The sequence below is a fragment of the Schistocerca serialis genome, chromosome 7, assembly GCF_023864345.2.
Source record: "Schistocerca serialis cubense isolate TAMUIC-IGC-003099 chromosome 7, iqSchSeri2.2, whole genome shotgun sequence".
NCBI classification, from domain to species: Eukaryota; Metazoa; Arthropoda; class Insecta; order Orthoptera; family Acrididae; genus Schistocerca; species Schistocerca serialis.
In genome coordinates, this window is record NC_064644.1 from 605,409,034 (window position 1) to 605,430,023 (window position 20,990).

Genomic DNA, 20,990 nt, shown 5'->3' on the forward strand with positions numbered 1-20,990 from the left:
AAGAGCTCAGATGGAAACTCAGTTCTAAGCAAAGAAGGGAAAGCAGAAAGGTGGAAGGAGTACATAGAGAGTCTATACAAGGGCGACTTACTTGAGGACAATATTATGGAAATGGAAGAGGATGTAGATGAAGATGAAATGGGAGATATGATACTGCGTGAAGAGTTTGACAGAGCACTGAACGATCTGAGTCGAAACAAGGCCCCGGGAGTAGACAACATTCCATTAGAACTACTTACGGCCTTGGGAGAGCTAGTCCTGACACAAACTCTACCATCTGGTGAGCAAGATGTATGAGACAGGTGAAACACCCACAGACTTGAAGAAGAATATAATAATTCCAATCCCAAAGAAAGCAGATGTTGACAGATGTGAAAATTACCGAACTATCAGTTTAATAAGTCACGGCTGCAAAATATTAATGCGAATTCTTTACAGACAAATGGAAAAACTAGTAGAAGCTGACCTAGGGGAAGATCAGTTTGGATTCCGTAGAAATATTGGAACACGTGAGGCAATACTGACCCGACGAGTTATCTTAGAAAATAGATTAAGGAAAGGCAAACCTACATTTCTAGCATTTGTAGACTTAGAGAAAGCTTTTGACAATGTTGACTGGAATACTCTCTTTCAAATTCTGAAGGTGGCAGGAGTAAAATACAGGGAGCGAAAGGCTATTTACAATTTGTATAGAAACCACATAGCAGTTATAAGAGTTGAGGGGCACGAAAGGGAAGCAGTGGTTGGGGAGGGAGTGAGACAGGGTTGTAGCCTCTCCCCAATGTTTTTCAATCTGTATATTGTACAAGCAGTGAAGGAAACAAAAGATAAATTCGGGGTCGGTCTTAAAATCCATGGAGATGAAATAAAAACTTTGAGGTTTGCTGATGACATTGTAATTCTGTCAGAGACAGCAAATGACTTGGAAGAGCAGTTGAATGGAATGGATAGTGTCTTGAAAGGAGGAAATAAGATGAACATCAACAAAAGCAAAACGAGGGTAATGGAATGTAGTCGAATTAAGTTGTGTGATGCTGAGGGTATTAGATTAGGAAATGAGACACTCAGAGTAGTAAAGGAGTTTTGTTATTTTGGGAGCAAAATAACTGATGATGGTCGAAGTAGAGAGGATATTAAATGTAGACGGGCAATTGCAAGGAAAGCGTTTCTGAAGAAGAGAAGTTTGTTAAAATCGAGTATAGATTTAAGTGTCAGGAAGTCGTTTCTGAAAGTATTTGTTTGGAGTGTAGCCATGTATGGAAGTGAAACATGGACAATAACTAGTTTGGATAAGAAGAGAATAGAATCTTTCGAAATGTGGCGCTACAGAAGAATGCTGAAGATTAGATGGGTAGATCACATAACTAATGAGGTGGTGTTGAATATGATTGGGGAGAAGAGAGGTTTGTGGCACAACTTGACTAGAAGAAGGGATCGGTTGGTAGGACATGTTCTGAGGCATCAAGGGATCACCAATTTAGTATTGGAGAGCAGCGTGGAGGGTAAAAATCGTAGAGGGAGACCAAGAGATGAATACACCAAGCAGATTCAGAAGGATGTAGGTTGCAGGAAGTACTGGGAGATGAAGGAGCTTGCACAGGATAGAGTAGCATGGAAAGCTGCATCAAACCAGTCTCAGGACTGAAGACCACAACAACATCAACAACTCTCTAGAATAAATTATGAAAACTTCATTTTGCATCAGACAACCAAGAATGAATAATAGCAGAGTGTAAATGCCATTGATCACTTTTGCTGCAGCATTGATTAATCTCTGGCATGTGAAATTGCCATAACCTATTCTACAATTATGATAATATGTTTGTTACTGGTTTTCCACACCACTTTGTTTACTGTAGCTTCTGCCAGTTGACATATAATTCAAATAATGCTATTGGAAAAAGAGATATTTCATTTATGGCCAGTACTTATATTCAGGAGGCAAAACAGTGAATATTTAGTTTGCTGCTAGACATAGTCAGGGAGCAAAATATTAACACTGCCAGCAGACACTCAGCACTAGCTTAGCTTACGGAACTAGTTCCTTCCTGAGGAAAGAAGTCTAATAGAAACATGCAGGAGGCGAAATATTGGCATTGCAGACACAATATTATTTTAGCTTCTGGTACTGTTAGTTCCTTCCTCAGGGAGGATAATGATGGGTTGGGGAAGTTTCAAAGAAAGGGCAGGTGGCTCAGACCCCAGGATGAGAGGGATCCACGTGTTGTGACAACAAGGGGATGGTGGTGAAGGCAGACTAAATGTAGAATGCAAAGGTGGTTGTAAAAATCTTTGAACAGGATGTTACTGGGAATCCTCTAAAACTGTAAGGTTTAAATATCAAAATAATAAAATGATAAGGGTGTAGAGAAATGAACTGTTTTAATTACATTCTTCGAGAATGGTGACAGTGTGTGTTGACTCCAATTAATTGTTTTCAAAATTTCATTTCAGTCAAACAACCTTCCTTGATTGACTAGTAATATACCTTTTTGTAGGTCAAGTGTGTGTTTCACAAAGACAGTAGGCAACATTCTATTTAGTTCCAGATTTATATTCCACATTACAGCAGAGAGGTACGATCTACTTCCGACTGATTCGTCACAATGACACAATGCTATAACCTGTTTCATGTCTGCAATCTCACCTTTGATTGTGCAGATCTCAATTCCGAGGTAGTTATATGTTCTGCTGCCCATACTGTACTTTATTATGCTTAGTAATTGAAGTAATACAAATTTATTTAACTTTGAATGTCTATTAACCTCAAAAATTGTGAACATTGAGTTTAGTATTTATTTTCCATGCAGGAAAACCCCATTATCAGCCAGACGTGTTTTACTATGTGTGACTGATCCCACTGGTAAATAGTTCATTCAGTTAACTGTTACTTTTGCTCCCCATTATTTTCAGAACTAGTCAGAATCTTAAAGATTATTATTTTGTATTTAATTTTCATACAGAAAAAGTAATTTCCATATGTGGTCTTAATGTTGAAATAAGAAAACTTTAAGTGGGTAGAGGCTGAATACATGAATGAAATTGTTAGTTGCAGTATTTTTCATTTCTTTACTAACATATCTGATACAAAATTCTTATATAACTTGATTTGTTTATTTATTTATTTTACAGAATGATTTTGAGTATGTCATCTCGCATGGAAATGAGAGTGGTTTGTTTGAAATGGTAAAGAAACATGGAATATGGGCCCTGCATTTCAGAAGACGTCTAAAACACCCAGGAATTTTTGACCTCGAAATTGACAGCCGTCCTACTGGCGTTCTAAAGAATGATGTGTGGGAGAAACCTCTCTCTCTGCGAGTGAGAATCGTAGCCTCCCAGTAGTACCCCACCTCTGTGACACAGTAGAACATATGTCTTACTGCTGGAAAATACTTTCTGTATTACTGAGCAAATACAGATGAGATAAATATTGTGGGGCTCAAGACATGCTATGAGTTACTGAAGTGATCTTTGTTGTGTATATATAGATCTGTGTAAGAATGGCTATTTGTAGGTATGAAGGAAGGTTGTGTGTATATTCCAGAAGTGGAAGGAGTGAATGTGTATTAGTAAACTGAAGGAGCTGGTATTTATTGTCAAACAACTGTTAGTCTACTCACGTTTAACATACCAAAGCTTCACTAAGATGGAGTTTTTCAAGAGTTATTGCACCCACAGCAGTAGAGTAGTGTGCTTAGTGGGCAAGATCATTATTTTTACTTAGAAAGAATGATAAGATCATGATATTCGTACTGCCATTTTTTTGGAGACTGACTTTTTAAATAACATACATTTATGCCTATGCAAAATCACCTGTGAGATGAAGAAGTTAGATGGTTTAAGCTTTCATTTGATGACAGAATCATTATTTTGTATATACTAAAAATGTTATCAAACTAAAACCTGTTGTGCTCCTTACAAGGTGATGTGGAGCAGTGCATTAATTATAAGCTCTCTTAAATTTTGGTAGCTCTTGACAATGTTCTTTTAACAATGGGCAACAACAGGTTTTAAAAGAGTTTTTGCCAGGTGTTCATTTTTAAGTATAGTAGTCTAATCTTAACTTAATATGAAATTAAGAATTCTAACTGATACTTTGCAACACAGAATCACTATAATGTGAGTTTGTGTGACATTAAACTGTGTTCTTTGCTTCCACTGCCATATTTAACTGCTTTTAATGTTTTAATGTATTCAGTGTATTATCGCCTTTATTTGTAAGAGCTTATTTTCTACTGCCATTGTACTTGTGTTCGTAAAGTACATTTCATGTGTGCCTGTTTTGGCTGTGCAATAATCATCCTGTGTACAGTGATGACTTCCATAAGGGAAAAACTGTTGTTAATGAATGCTGACTCTGCAGCAGTTAACTATTTTCTGTTTGTGTTTAATCAGAAAGTCATTCCTAAACCAAATTTAGTGTGGTCTATGTATTTCTAATTACATTCCATAAACATCCTCAGAGACAAGTAGTTTTTTGATAATGACTCATTGGTAGATTCTGGTTGTAATTTACATTTTATGTTATGTCTGTGATAAGCAGAATAGTTATTTGAAGCCATAATTTGTATGAAATACTTGCAGCATTTCAAATTGAGCATTCATTTTATTGTGGCTGTAAAATCCAATTTTTGAGTTCATGAGAGTTCACTACTGGAGTGGCCAAAACCTAGTTTCTGGTCACTAAGTATGTTAACTTTACTGCAGCTTTGCTAGAGTGGAAAGCTAAATGACAGTCTGTCTGCAATACCAAGTGACCTCTTCTAAAATTTTGAGTCATGTTGGAATGTCCCATTTTTGCAGATATATATTGAGAAATGAGGTACAGCATTAGTGCAACTTTATGTACATAAGCTATTTGTTATGATTTAATCATGCTTTAAGCATAATGGATTTGTTTTATTAAAAAATAATTGGGACATATGTATGTTACTATCTGCAACATACTAAAATTTGATACCAAAGAAATAAGATCTTTTTAATACATGAGTCTGTCTCATGTGCATTTATATCTGTGACACATTTTAATCTAGTGCCATAATGTATATATTTCCCTGTATTCATAGATGATTTATTTATTGTTCAGTTCAGGGCCAAACATTGAGTACAGTTCTATAAAGGCTTTTGTTTCACAATTCTAACTATCATTAATATTGCTGAGTTATTGCAAACAGTACAGTGTATTTCAGTAGCTTAAGATGGTGTGTATGAAATTTGTTTATGTAGTGAGTGCTTGTGAACCATCATTCATGTGAGAAAGTATTATTTTTACCACTGCATCTTGAACTTTTAAGATATGTATATTTATGTGTGTATAGCTTCTATTTATGCAAACATTTTGATTCTAAGGAAGTAACAGGGATATGGTAAAAAATTATTAAGTGTCAAAAACAAAGGCTTTTTTATCAAAATATTTTTGTTATTGCCATTAGTTGTGTTGACTAAAATTCTACTTTAAGTGGCTCCACTGTGTGTTTATTGAAACACAATAGGAAGTTCTACATTTTAAATAGAATTTGTTTTGCCAAAACTGTTTCGGATTATATCTTTAAACTGACTATATTGTATGCAGTTGTTAAAAAACCTGAAACTGTAAGCAAGACTGACATTAGTCAGTTATTTGTAAACCATTTCTTAAAAAATACACTAAAGTTTCCTTTACTTGAACAGACATAAAATCCTTATTCGTGTAGACATTTATAATCTCTCCTTCCTTTTTTAATGAGGGACTGAAAAGTATGATTTGGAGACAGAATGGGGCACCTACCTACAATTTTCTAATGTTACCTGCGTTGGCAGAAAAGGGAAAAACTAACTGTTTGTAATCTTTGTTCCAATTTGCATGTGGCTAGAAAAAGACAGATTGCACAGAGGTAATGGCAGATAGAAGAAAGAGATATATTAGGAAATGTCTAACCAAACCTCATGTTAGGTGAGACACAAATTTTAAATATATATTCTGATGTAATGTTCACCCCTATAGCTGAGAGGTCAACATAGCTGACTGCCAGGTGGAGGACCCAGGTTCAGGTCAAAGTACTGACAGGGATATTTACCTGGTGGGAGGAATGGTGGTTTGCACCCAGCTTCATGAGGCCAATTGAATAGCCACTTGACTGAGTAGTTACAACTGTAGGTCATCAAAACTGATAACAGCTGGAACAGCAGTATGCTGAACTCGCCCTTCCATAACACATCCAAGGCCACCACTGGCAGAGGTTGACGCAGTGGTCAGTCAGTTCCAGTGGGCCCACCAGGGCCTGTGGACAGAGTTTATGTCTTGTGATGTAATATCAGGTTTTAGTAGCCGAAGGACACAAAGTAAATTCCGTTATTACTTTTATCCTAATTTAATAGCTCATTGATTGTAACATTATTGTAATGTGCTCAGTCAGCAGTTGAGGAGTTAAGACATACCAAGTAATAATGCAAGTCACTGAAATAAAGAATACTGTATGGTGTGTTTCAACAGTGATATAACCCAACTACTGGAGGATTGTTAACAAAACTTTTGAGATGCAACCCCACCTTCAGATCTGGTGAGATGTAACTGTTTTAATGGGAATGTTACCACACTACTCGGTATTTCCTGTTATACAAATAATAGGGATTTTATACAGGAAAAACCCTCTTTATTTTTATTGGTTTTGCTGTCTACAAAATCAGCTTATGAAAAAGTTTGTTTACATGTATATGCTGTAAATAGTTTCTGTGCTTACATATTCTAAATTACAAATTATACATTGAGGGAGGCGGAGAAGTAGTTAGCACATGAGACTCACATTCGGGAGGACGGTGGTTCAAACCCGCGTCCAGCCATCCTGATTTAGGTTTTCCATGATTTTCCTAAATCGTTTCTGGCAAGTGTTGGGATGGCTCCTTTGAAAGGGCACGGCCAACTTCCTTCCCCATCCTTCCCTAATCCAATGGGATGTTTGGTCCTGCCCCCCCCCCCCCCCCCCAAGAAACCAACCAGCCAACAAATAATACATTTCATACATTCAAATATTTACGTAACAGACTTCATACAATCAAATATTTTTCAATGGAGTAAAAGCAGTCATGCTGTAAATATAAATATGACTTTAAAGGTTTTCACCTCACTATTTGCTTTTATGTTCTCAGGAAGTTAGTTATCAAGTTTAACTCCCATGTGGAAAGTACCATTCTGGCATAAGGCTGTGTTAATTCGGGCCATATGTAAGCTTCTGTTTTGTCTGGTAAAGTGAACGTGAATATCACAGTTTTTCTACAGTCGACGGTCCTTACCTATTACATTCTTTTTTAAGAATATTAGGGTTTCAATAATGTTGATACATGGTAAAAAGGAATACTGGAGATCTTAAACAGAGCTTTCCATCTGTCTCCAGGTTGCCATCCAAACCTGATTCTGCTGGCTGTTTAATGCATTTTGAACATGCTGATTGCTCCTTTAGAGTTTCCCCAATATATGACCCCATATTTTAGATAAAAATGAAAGCAGGCATGATACGACCCTTCACTGCTTCCTCACTACATCAGGATTTTAGTGAGCAAAGAAGGAAGCAAGCCTTTCTTAATTTTGCACTATTGTTGTTGTTGTTGTTGTTGTTGTCGTCATCTTCAGGCCAGAACCTGTTTTTAAGCAGTTCTCCATGCTACCCTATCCTGTACAAGCTTCTTCATTTCCAAGTAATGCTGCACCCTACATCCTTCTGAGTCTTTAGTATATTCATCTCTTGGTCTCCCTCTACAATTTTTACCCTCCAAGCTGCCCTCCAATACTAAATTCGTGATGCCTTGATTCCTCAGAACATGCACTACCAAATGATCCCTTCTTCTAGCCAAGTTGTGCCACAAATACCTCCTCTTCCCAATTCTATTTAGTACCTCCTCATTAGTTAGGTGATCTACCCATCTAATCTTCAGCATTCTTCTGTAGTACCACATTTTGAAAGCATCTATTCTCTTCTTGTCTAAACTATTTATTGTCCACATTTCACATCCATACATGGCTACATTCCACACAAATACTTTGAGAAAAGACTTCCTGACACTTAAATCTATACTCGATGTTAACAAATTTCTCTTCTTCAGAAACACAGGTCCTTTGCTGCTGGTCTCTGACAGAATTACAGTGTCATTGGCAAACCTGAAAGTTTTTATTTCTTCTCTGTGGATTTTAATTCCCACTCCAAATTTTTCTTTTATTTCCTTTACTGCTTGCTCAGTGTATAGATTGAATAACATCGGGGATAAGCTACAACCCTGTCTCACTTCCTTGCCAACCACTGCTTCCCTTTCATGCCCCTCGACTCTTATAACTGCCATCTGGTTTCTGTACAAATTGTAAATAGCCTTTTGCTCTACCGTCTGCCACCTTCAGAATATGAAAGAAGGTATTCCAGTCAACATTGTCAAAACTTTATCTAAGTCTACAAATGCTAGAAGTGTAGGTTTGCCTTTCCTTAATCTATCTTCTATGATAAGCCATAGGGTCAGTATTGCCTCACATGTTCCAACATTTCAACAGAATCCAAACTGATCTTCCCCTAGGTCAGCTTCTACTAGTTTTTCCATTTGTTTGTAAAGAATTCGCATTAGTATTTTGCAGCCGTGACTTATTAAACTGACAGTTCAGTAATTTTCACACCTGTCAACATCTGCTTTCTTTGGGATTGGAATTATTATATTCTTCTTCAAGTCTGTGGGTGTTTCACCTGTCTCATACATCTTGCTCACCAGATGGTAGAGTTTGTCAGTTTTAGTCTACAGTTCATAACCAACAGATTGTGGTCAGAATCTACATCTGCCCCTGGAAATGCCTTACAATTTAAAACCTAGTTCCTAAATCTCTGTCTTACCATTATATAATCTACCTGAAACCTTCCAGTGTCTCCAGACCTCTTCCACATATACAACCTTCTTTCATGATTCTCGAACCAAGTGTTAGCTATGATTAAGGTATGCTCTGTGCAAAATTCTACCAGGTGCCTGCCTCTTTCATTGCTTACCCCCATTCCATATTCACCTACTAATTTTCCTCCTCTTCGTTTTCCTGCTATCGAATTCCAGTCCCCCGTGACTATTAAATTTTTGTTTCCCTTCACTATCTGTATAATTTCTTTGATGTCATACATTTCTTCAATCTCTTCTTCATCTGTGGAGGTAGTTTGCATATAAACTTGTACTACTGTGGTAGACATGGGCTTCGTGTCTTTCTTGGCTACAATAATGCGTTCACTATGCTGTTTGTATTCGATTATCAGTGCTCCTATTTTTTTATGCATTTTGATTAAGATTTTCTATATTTGTATACCATTGTACACTACTCTGCAGTCATAATCCTAAGAATATGGTTTCTGTGCTATTCTCAACTGATTCTTCACTGATAGAGAGAAATAGAATGTAAATATCCTTGTTCAGAGCACTCTGAAATTTTAGTGAAATAGTTTGTTTTTTTACTATTTATTAAAATCTGATTATTCTGTGTCCAGTTGACAGTCTGTTTCATAACAGTGTTTACTGATTGCTGTAATACTTTCTTACTTTCCCCTTTTAGTAGAACTTTTGTGTCATCTGCAAATATAATTGTTCTATGAGCATCCATGTTTAACTTTAGGTCATTAATGAACAAAATGAACAGAAGTGTCCCACTACTAATTCTTGAGGTACACCTTATTTAATTAGAATATACTCCTACAAGCCCAGAAATAGTTTCAAGGTTAATAATGTGCTTGATGCTTACTGCTTGCCAATGATTGCTTGGAAAGGAACTCATTCAACTGCTGGACAGACCCTCAATACCATACTTTTCAAGCTTTGACAGCAGAATCTTACGACCCAGAATGTCAAAAGCTTTTAATATGTCACTAAATAATCCTTTGATCCAACAGTGCACAAATGTACTGCTGGTTCAGAGTGTCCAATTGGTACAATATTTCATTGATCAGACACGTTGTCATCGTTGTATGCACTGATGAACTGACCCCCCTCTGACCATTCTGTACACAGTCCACAGCTGAGTGCACATGTCAGCAGCCAAGGAGCCAACCATGTTGGCGTATGTGGCGTGCAATGCCAGATAGGGCACACTGGTTGTGGTAGCAAGGGTGTAGTTACTCCACCTGCATTAGCCACCAGGACGTTGTGTTTGCTGAATGTCTTCTTAATTAGACCCAGTGCTGGTTCCAAAGTCTTGCTGAAATTATGTTCCAGTTGATAAGATTTTCCCTGGTGTGTTTCGAAGGCCTCTATAATGATGCTGTCCCAGTATGTGGTTGATTGAGTTAAAATCTTGGTATGTTCATATTCCATCGCACATGTCTTGGACAAACAGTGCTCTGTGATTCCCAAATTGTTGGGATACATTAGTTGAGTGCACCACTGATGTTCTCGACATTGATCTTCGAAGGTGTGCCCTGTTTGTCCAATACATGCCTTGCCACATTGGCACAGAATCTGATATATTCCAGCCTTCCATAAACCTAAGTCATGTTTGACCCTCCCAAATAATGCCAGTATTTCATTAGGCAGGCAAAAGACACTTGGAGCTTCTTCAGTATGCACCCAACTTTCCCCAATAGTGTGCTTCCTCTTTCTCTGTGTTCGTCTGAATCCACAGATTGTACTATAGTAGAGGGTACAGAGCATACCTAATCTGCCATTCCAAGTAACCATTTTTTCGGAACATAGTTCTGGGGTGTTCCAAGGGTGTGGGGAAGAATTTGAGATGGTGCACACCCAGTGTTCTAGAGTCAGCACAATAATATAACCAGTTTCCATGTCTACATTTCAAATACCTGTTGACAATTGAAAATCTTGAATGAAATGTGTAATTCAAATTTCTTCTAATTTTTCCAACTAAAATAACATCTGGATACATTTAATGTATGTCAAGGTCTCTATGTCATGTTAATCAAATAAATTATGCGGTCAAAACACTTTCAAAACTTTTTACTGCATTACAGACTGACAAGGGCTTTATGCATAGAACATGATACAGAGCTGACAGTACCACAGCTATTGCTGTTGCTCCTTATATAGATTCCAACAGTAACAAAATAGTATTGAACATTGTTTCAGTTACACTAATTTGAGTTTACAATTAAGATTTAAATGCTTTTACAAAACTGATTATGGAATTTGGCTTTACACATCGTTGTGATGTTTCTGGATTAGTAAGCACGCTGAAATATTACAAAGTTCATAACAAAATTAGATGAAATATATATTTGTAACAGTGTGTTAATTATTTTCATTGAAAGTTTTACAAATATATATTGTTTTTTGTTCCTGACATAAATCCTGTGACTTTACAGTTAGCTGTAAAATAATTACTACCACTTTACTATGTATAAATTTCGTCAGTGATAAATTAAGACTTTTGTTTGCATCGATTCTGACACAATTTTAGTTTATGGATTGATATCTTTATAAATGATTTACAGTTCATTTTAACTAGTCTTTATACATCTCAAATTGACTTAACTTCATCAACACAATAATCCAGTAATGTTACCACACAAGCTCTTTCATTTACATAACATTGCAAAAACTTAGCGACCTATTATTGGATTCTTTGTTTTTGTTGGAATTATAGTTTCAGTACATGTTGTCCCATTCTGCTATATAGCATCTGGTCACAGACCATTGTTTGTCCAAGACTCTTTCTTATAAACATACCAGGATTTTAGGGCAAGCTTCCAAATACTGGGGCAGCACTGTTAATTAAAGAGTCCTTCGACAAAAGCACCAGGGTCAAACTCATCAGTTGGGACTGCAGCTGTAATCATGTTAAGGCTTGGGAACCAGTACTACGATAATTAATAAGACACTCATCAAACACAACTTTCTTGCATCCAGGATAGATGGAGTAACTATACTGCAGCTGGGACACCCTGCTGTGTGTCACTGGCCACAGCACTGGAGCAATTGCCTTCTCAGCTATTGATATGTACCTTCAGTTGCCCATGGCATGAGGGGATATAAGTTGGCCATGCATCGTCAGGAGGATAGTCTGAAGTAACAATAGGGACATGTCTGACTGCCAAAATACTCTGTCCATTGGACACTATGAACCAACAGTACACTCATAGTCCGTATGCGATCGCAGTCTCCTCGGCATATTCCAATGACGAATTCTTCTCAGGTTATCAGCCGAGTGGTGGCGTCACCTTGTTGCAACATTTCGATGAGTTTTGTTCCCATCATCTTCTGGCCACTTCGCCAGAAGATGATGGGTATGAAACTCATCGAAATGTTGTGACAAGACGACGCCACCACTCGGCTGATGACCCTAGAAGAATTCATCACTCATAATCTGTTCACTCAACACATACACTGGCAAAACTGAAGAATCACAACACCTCTGCTGATACCTGTTTCTTGTCTGTCATGCTTAATATAAAATGAATGCTCTCATAAATGGCAATTACTGTTGGCCTTTTATTTCTGAATTCATGTTGTTAGTTACATAGGATTTTGTTTTTAATTACAGTAGTGTCATGCATAACATTTTGTAAGATGGAATGTAACAATATTAAGAAAAGGATAATTGCTACTCACCATATAACAGAGATGCTGATTCACAGACAGAAACATCAAAAAGACTGTCAGAAAGTGAGCTTCCAGCCAACAAGGCCTTTGTTGGAGAAAGAACATACACACACACTCACTCATGTAAACGCAACTCACATACACATGACAGCAGTCTCTGGCTGCTGAGGCCAAACTGCGAGCAGCTGCGTATGATGGGAGACACAATTGAGTGGTAGGGGTAAGAAGGAGGCTGAGGTGGGGAGGGGGAGGGATAGATAAGTAGGGGTGGGGAACGGTAAAGTGCTGCTTGTGGGAGCATGCAAGGATGAGATGGAGAGAGGGTAAGGCAGCTAGGTGCAGTCGGGAGGTTAGACGGACAATGGGGTGTTAGCAGAAAAGGAGAGAGGTAAAAAGACTGTTGTAGGTGCACTGGTGGGACAGAGGACTGTAGTGCTGGAATAGGAACAGGGACAGCATTATGGCAACGTAGGATATATTGCAGTGAGAGTTCCCACCTGCACAGTTAAGAAAAGATGGTGTTGGTGCCAAAGATCCATATGGCACAGGCTGTGAAGCAGTCATTGAAATGAAGAACATTGTGTTGCCTGGCGTGTTCAGCGCAGTTGGGTGGTCCAGCTAATTCTTGGCCATAGTTTGTCAGTGGCCATTCATGCAAACAGACAGCTTGTTAGCTTTTCACACCCACATAGAGCACAGCACAGTGGTTGCAGCTTAGCTTGTAGATCGCATGACTGGTTTCACAGGTAGGCCTGCCTTTGATGGGATAGGTGATGCTTGTGGCTGGAATGGAGTAGGTGGTGATGTGAGGATGTATGGGACAAGTCTTGCATCTAGGACTGTTACAGGGGTATGAGCCATGAGGCAAGGGACTGGGAGCAGGAGTTGTGTTGGGATGGATAAGGATATTGTGTAGGTTCGGTGGGTGGCAGAATACCACTGTGGGAGGGCTGGGAAGGATAGTGGATAGGACATTCCTCATTTCAGGGCATGACAAAAAGTAGTTGAAATCCTGATGGAGATTCAGTTGCTCCAGTCCTGGGTGGTACTGAGTCACGAGGCGAATGCTCGTTTGTGGCCAGTCAGTGGGACTTTGGGAGGCAGTGGGTGACTGGAGAGACAAGGCTCAAGAAATTTGTATTTGTACAAAGTTGGGAGGGAGGGGGGGATAATTGCAGTCTGTGAAGGCTTCAGTGAGTCCCTTGGTGTATTTCGAGAGGTATCGCTCGTCACTATAGATGCAACAGCCATGGTTGGTTATGCTGGGTGGAGGGGACTTCTTGGTATGAAACGAGTGGCAGCTGTCGAAGTGGAGGTGCTGCTGGTGGTTGTTAGGTTTGATATGGATGGAGGTAGTGATATAGCAATCTTTAAGGTGGAGATTAACATCTAGGAAGGTGGTTTGTTGGGTTGAGTAGGACCAGGTGAAGCGAATGGGGGAGAAGGTGTTGAGGTTCTGGAGGAAAGTGGATAGGGTGTCCTCGCCCTCAAGCCAAACCCTGGAGATGTCATCAGTGAATCTGAAACAGGTGATGGATTTGTGGTTCTGGGTGTTTAGGAAGGTTTTTCTTTTTTTCCTCTAGACGTCCCATGAATAGATTGGTATAGAATGGTATGTGTGAGTGCCCATAGCTGTACCCTGGATTTATTTGTAGGTAATGCCTTCAGAGAAGAAGTAATTGGGGGTGAGGATATACTTGGTCAAGGCGATTAGGAAGGAGGTTGTAGGTCTGGAATCCATCAAGTGTCGGGAAAGGTAGTGGTCAATAGTGGTAATGCCATAGGCATTATGTTTATTGCTGCAGTTTACTGATGACCACCTGGTTAAATTGCTATACTAAAATGGGATGTGGTTTTATAATTTGTGGGGACTTCAACATTGATTTTCTTACAAAAAGTAGAATGAGAGAACCCCTTTTGACCCTTTATATATCGTACAGTTAAATACTGAACTAAATATTGCTACCCGTATAATGGAAACTTCTTTAGATCAGTTTCAAGTCAGGAAGATTTTATACAGCACTTAAACTAAAATTTTTCAATGCAGGTATTAGTAGCCATCTAGCTCAAATACTAAGTTTGGAAGTAAAAGGCTGTGTTGAGAACAACACATCTTTCAGAATCACATGTAGATCCTATATTCATGTTGTTGTTGTTGTTGTTGTTGTTGTGGTCTTCAGTCCTGAGACTGGTTTGATGCAGCTCTCCATGCTACTCTATCCTGTGCCAGCTTCTTCATCTCCCAGAACATACTGCAGCCTACTTCCTTCTGAATCTGCTTAGTATATTCCTATTCATAGCAACATAAATTACTTTAACAGTTTATTAAACAAAGAAAAGTGATCACAAGTTGATAAATTACCTAAATGAATAATTTAATGTTTTCACTGATATATTAACCCATCACTTACATATTGCATTTACACAGAAAACTGTGACCAAAAAGGGCAGTTCTAGAACAAACAGTTAGATCACAAGGGGAATAAAAAAGTAACAAACTTGTTAGAAGTAACCAAGAATTTTAACTACTTTTTCACAGGTTTGCAGACAATAAAGTCAAACATAAATAAGAATACCCAATACAATAAATATAAAATAAGCACATGTAGTAGGTCACTGTACATCAGCAGTCACAAGGACTAAAAAACTAACTTGGCAGGCATTTACGGTGCTCCTGTAACAATCTTAAATAAGAGAGCCCTAAACACAGTTGAATTTCTTACATGCTTTTGTGACTGCAAGGCACATTCAAGCAGGCACTTTTCTTGATGTATTGAGTACATATGAGGTAATTCCAATATATATAAAAGGTGGGAGAGATAACCACAGTCCCATCACAATTTCCTCTTGTATTTAAAAAACATTAGAAAATGTTATAATATTATGAAAAGGGTAGTTGCTACTCACCATATAGTGGAGATACTAAGTCGCAGATAGGTGCAACAAAAGACTGTCAGAAAATGAGCTTTCAGCCAACAAGGCCTTCGTCAGAGATAGAAGACACACGCGTGCACGCGCGCGCGCGCACACACACACACACACACACACACACACACACACACACACACACACAAAATACATTTAAAAGTTAGCAGGGGGTGATTTAGGGAAAGTGGAGGTGGATCACATTTGGACTGGGGAGTGAACTGAGTCATGGTCTTTCGTTGAGTCTGATTGGTAGGGGGTTGGTGGTGAAAAAGTGTTTCCACTGTAGGTACAAGGAGAAGGAGAGAATGTTTTTAACAAGTCCTGCATGATTTAATTTGAGCGTGGGGCAAAAGGTGAGGCCATTGGAAAGGACTGATACTTCTGTGGGGCTGAGTCTTTTGGAGGAAAGATTCATGACTGTCTTTTGGGCCTGTTTAGGTTCTGGATTCTGTATGGTGGTGGAAGGGACTTTTTGAGAGTGAGGTAAATGTAGTAGGTCTGTGAGGCAGACCTGGAGTCTCGTAGTCCTTTTCAACATTTGTCCAAGTCGAGTCAAGTAGATAGCAAAATCTATATTTTCCTTTGTGTAAAACAGTACCACACCCTGCTTGCTATTATTTCTGCAGTAATAGGAATACCAAATTTTTAATTCAGTTTTGTATGTTGGATCAGTTCAGGATTAAGCCAATGCTCATAAATGTATATTACTGAAATATCCTTTAGTAGGTCATCTGTTAGAAGCACATTAATTTTATCAATCTTATTATACAGAGATTGTACCCTATGGTAATACATTTTTAGAGAGGGTCCATTCACAGCTTGATAGTTGTGTGTCATATTTCCCCCATCATATACCTTTAGTTTAGTTTCAGATAGCCGGTAACGCTGCATATTCTTTCTTCTTTTTTGTTCATTTTGCTTTCCTCAATCTAATCCTGGTAAACAGCTACTGATCTTTCATTCATCAAACTATCTAAGGCCAATACATTTTGTTTTATGTATGACTTTATCTGTGTATTCTTTATGTATTTAGTGACATTCCTGCTATTTTTCAAACTACTGGTTTCATAGATAGTTTTGATCCATTCAAATCTTCATTCAGTTACTTTGTTGACATAATCACTCACAAACTTTTTCCCTTCTTAGTAGAAATGCTTGGTGTGAAGGTTACATTGCGCTCACTCTTTCTCACTGGGTAGCTTTGTGATAACATGAAAGTGGCCTGTGCTGACACAATGGAAAGAAAGAAGAAAACATTATTTATTCGGCCTATACTAATATGCAACACATTGCTAAATCTCTCAATTTTGCACAAACATGTATATGACAAGATTCTGTCATGAAAAGCTATACCAATATCAAGATTGTCATCAGTGAGTGAAAAATGTACACGTATCTATAAAGTCTTTAGTCATACTATTCACTGATGAGTTAAATTTGTGTGTGAAAGACTCAAATTTGTAACATTTATTTGCAGTCTTCCAGAAACTAAAACACAAATCTCCTGACTTCAGTACAAGAGACTATCATTATAGAGCTGAGTAAAGAGTAAAGTACACTAAAGGAAAGTCTGCTGTATTTTGTAAATTCTATCCCCTTACAACAGATGCATTTGTTACCAGAACACTGTATTAGAGAATATTGAGGAAAGGTATTTAATTATTGAGAACCTTTGGTAATTGTATTAGAATGTCGGTAAAAAAATTATGTGCATTGCATGTGAATCAGCAGTACTGAAACAACATTTGAAGGACTAGGGGGAAAGAACAAGGTAAGTCAATTTTTATGAAACTCGAGAAAAAGTGATTTCAATGTTTAAACTGTGATTACATCAAAATATAAGAACATACAATCGATTTATTTCATAAATTAAACATCTTCGGTGCATCGAATGCAGAAATAGTGTTATTGGCACTCAGAGTGTTCCAAGGATGAAATAATTTCCCAAAATGCAGTCAAATATCACTCTGTAAGGGCAAAGAAAGAGGTAAGTCAAATGAAACAGACATGTTAGTTCCATAATGATCACAGTTAAACAAATCACTGGTTGTGATAATACAGTGACAGTACTCATATCGCATATTTAGCTGAGAGGCAGGTTACCAAAGAACTTCACAGCACCAGGATGAAAAAATTTAATCAGTCTCTGCAAAACTTTTTATTTTAGTCTGGAAATTGGAAGGAGATCTAGAATTAAAAAAAAGAATTGTTTGAGTTAGTTTGCAGCAAACAGAAGATAACTGCAAATGTATTGTGCACGATACAAGTAAGGAACTCCTAAGTTAAACATATCAGCAGTTCAAATCGCCCATCCACTGGTTGACATTGTGATGGTGTTCGTATGATGTCAGTTTGCATTCCTCTGTGATAAGTCATTTGGTGTTCATGCATATTGCAGTAGCTGGATGCAGAAGATATTATCTTAATGGGTTGAGTTCTGAAAGTGCATTTCGCGGTACACTTTGAGACCAACAGTGATTTCCATTTCTTGATTAATACTGATCACAGTCAAAGGAAATGGCTTGCATCTGGATGCTTCAATCATTACCTTGCAATCTTCAGGTATTTCTATTAGTGCCTTTGCTTTCATAATCCAACATTTTTATCGCACTCTAAGATGAAATGGCCATGCACAGGGGATGTAATTTTGATCTTCTTCAGGCAACTAATTTGATCGAGAGTTACATAATTAACGTAGAGAAAGACAGTGAAGTATTTATTTTGACCATCAGCAGAATCATTAAATGTGCAGGGTGTCCCAGGAGTAATGGTCAGTATTCGTGGATATGACAGAAACAATCATTTGAAGCAAAAAAGTATAGTAAAAATGGGCTCTTAAGTGTATACCTTAAGAGCTATGAACTCTTGTTCATCTTTGCTACTGTGAAACAATCTCTTCTACTGAGTGAGTGCTCATAGCTTTCAAGGTATGCATTTTGGAACACATGTTTACTAGACAGTTTTTTCTCATTTTGTTCCATACAACCTGCTCCCAAAATATGGAAAGCAAAGACCTTGCAGTAGAAGAGATTTTTTTTTCATAGTTTCAAAGATGAAGAAGTGTTCATGGTTCTTAAGGTACCAGTACGCATTTTACAGCCAAGCTTTATTAGACTTTTTTGCTTCAAATTCCTGTCATATCTCTGAATACTGACCATTCCTCCTTGGATACCATGTACAGAGCTCTTCAGTGTCCTCATCTAAGGCATGTGTGATGAAGTGAAGAAGGAATGACCTCACTTTATTTGCACTTTTTCACAATCCATTCAAGATGAACATAAAAAAGTATTCACCTGGTGCATAAACTCAGAGAATGAACAAATATATTGAAAGTTTCCACTTGAAGTAAACATCATTGGTTCCTATATTTGGCAGGGATACATTTTTTACAAAGTCTGTGCAGATAGCCACATTCTTTTTGTTTTTCCTTGTCTCCACTTTACTGGGGTGAGAGAGCACATCAGAATTCTATTTGCTGTACCCTGTCATGGTCAGATGAGTCGTCACTGACTTGCCTGCTTTTTTCGTCTGAAAAATTGACTTATTTCCTCTTACAATAAACCTTTGAATGCTCATATCTCTGGAATCATTTGGTTTGTCCAGTTTTAGCCTCTCAGCAGGTGCGTATGATCGAGGTGTAGCAAAAAAACACCCACTGACCTGCTTTTTATCCCATATCCTCCATTTGTACTCAGATAGTTAGGTACAGACAATGGAATAAGTAGTACTGATGATAATATTAGTTTCAGGGTGCTAACAGTATGGGTGTCAGTACCCTTGGCAGGATGTGATCTAAATGCTTCGTGAGATGATGAAAGTCTTTCCCCATAAGCAATCGTTCTCGTAGAATACTTCATCCAACTGGCAGAAGAAACCTTTTCATTTCTTAAGTGAGCAACTTTGTTTCTTTATCTTTCTGTTAATATATAGATAAAATAAATGAGCAGATTGATAAATAATGTAATCTACAACAAGTTAACTTGACACTCACCATTTTATTTGAGTAAATTTCTTACAAAAATGTAAGTGTACCATTCTTAGTGACTGCTCAGTTCAGCATCCAACATAAGAAAACAAATTTGGTATGCATCTTGTTGTGGCGTAACAAGCTTGCTACGCCACACTGGGAAGGGAGCCGAAAGAAAGGCACGCGTACACACACGCCGACTGGCGTCAAGTCTGGAACAGGATAACTATTGAATGGTAGCAAGAAAAGTACGTAGCTGCTTTATACTTAACTTTTATTCTTTGATGAATACAGCGTTCTTCTTGAGACATTTATACGATAACTCTCAAAGTAGGTAAGGCTAATGGCGCCTTGCTAGGTCGTAGCCATGGACTTAGCAGAAGGCTATTCTAACTGTCTCTCGGCAAATGAGAGGAAGGCTTCGTCCGTATTGTCGCTAGCAATGTCGTCGTACAACTGGGGCGAGTGCTATATCGTATCTCGAGACCTGCCTTGTGGTGGCGCTAGGTCTGCGATCACACAGTGGCGACACGCGGGTCCGACATGTACTAAATGGACCGCGGCCGATTTAAGCTACAATCTAGCAAGTGTGGTGTCTGGCGGTGACACAACACATCTCCCACACTTAATGTATTTTGATACACTGAAAATGAGATGGCGGGAGATGTAAAATTGCTCAAGTGAGTGCTTAATCAATAGTAAAGAATATCAGATAAGAAAAATAGAGATCTAAAAGTACATGAAACAGTAAAACGGAATGGAAAGTCAAGGTGTAATATAAAACATTGTGCAACAGTGACACATGGACACATACTTGAGACTTGTAAGATTGTCTGGCAATGACAACACAATTGCTTATCAATATATTCAAATGGATACTAAATCCCGCATGACAATGTGCATGTCCACAGTTCTGGAAATCAGAGAATTTCAAATGTGTTGTGTGGGCTTCCTGCCTACTCCATCGTTCCTCTCCCTTCCCCACCACTACCATCGGCTTGCAGTTAGTGCTGTCACCGCTGCTTGCTGTTAGCCAATCAGCTGCTGAGGAGAGCAGGAGGGAGGTATGAAGAGTGGTTTCTATTTATCTCAAAGTATTTGTACACATCATCTGTTGCATGGATTGATCACCATGGCCTCAGTTCCATCAACTTGCTGTCGGTGACTTGTGACTATGGACATGAATCGCTGGCCACATGTGAGTGGACTTTCATACAGGCAGAACCATGAGCCAGTTCCATGGGCCTCTCTGACGGATCAGGCCCACCAATCTGAGGTTTGTCATTTCCCATTAATGTGTTGATCTCACATGTCAGTTCTAGTCTCTTCACTCTTCCCACAAGCTAGGTTGTTAGTGTGTGGGGGCAAAGCAGCAGATTTTCCTGATTTATCAACAGACGCAGATCTGCGATGCATGCACAACATGTCAGAGGCCGAGGGCAATGGATTTCAGAGTTGAGACTATGTCTCATTACAAGTATATTGTGGCATTTTATTCATTGTAGTGCACTTTCACACTTTGAAAGCAGTTTATATATTCGAGAGAAAGTATAAC

At 38.3% G+C, this 20,990-nt stretch overlaps 1 protein-coding gene across 1 annotated transcript in view; it reads left to right on the forward strand.

Annotated features, from left to right (window-relative positions):
• LOC126412131 (fibrillin-2-like) overlaps positions 1-5,664 on the forward strand; it is a 675,186-nt gene extending 669,522 nt beyond the window's left edge. Inside the window, exon 56 of the mRNA XM_050081574.1 lies at positions 3,133-5,664. Coding sequence (XP_049937531.1) covers positions 3,133-3,345 — 213 coding nt within the window. The 3' untranslated portion in view covers positions 3,346-5,664. The remainder of the gene's footprint in view (positions 1-3,132) is intronic.
• The last annotated feature ends 15,326 nt before the right edge of the window (positions 5,665-20,990 follow it).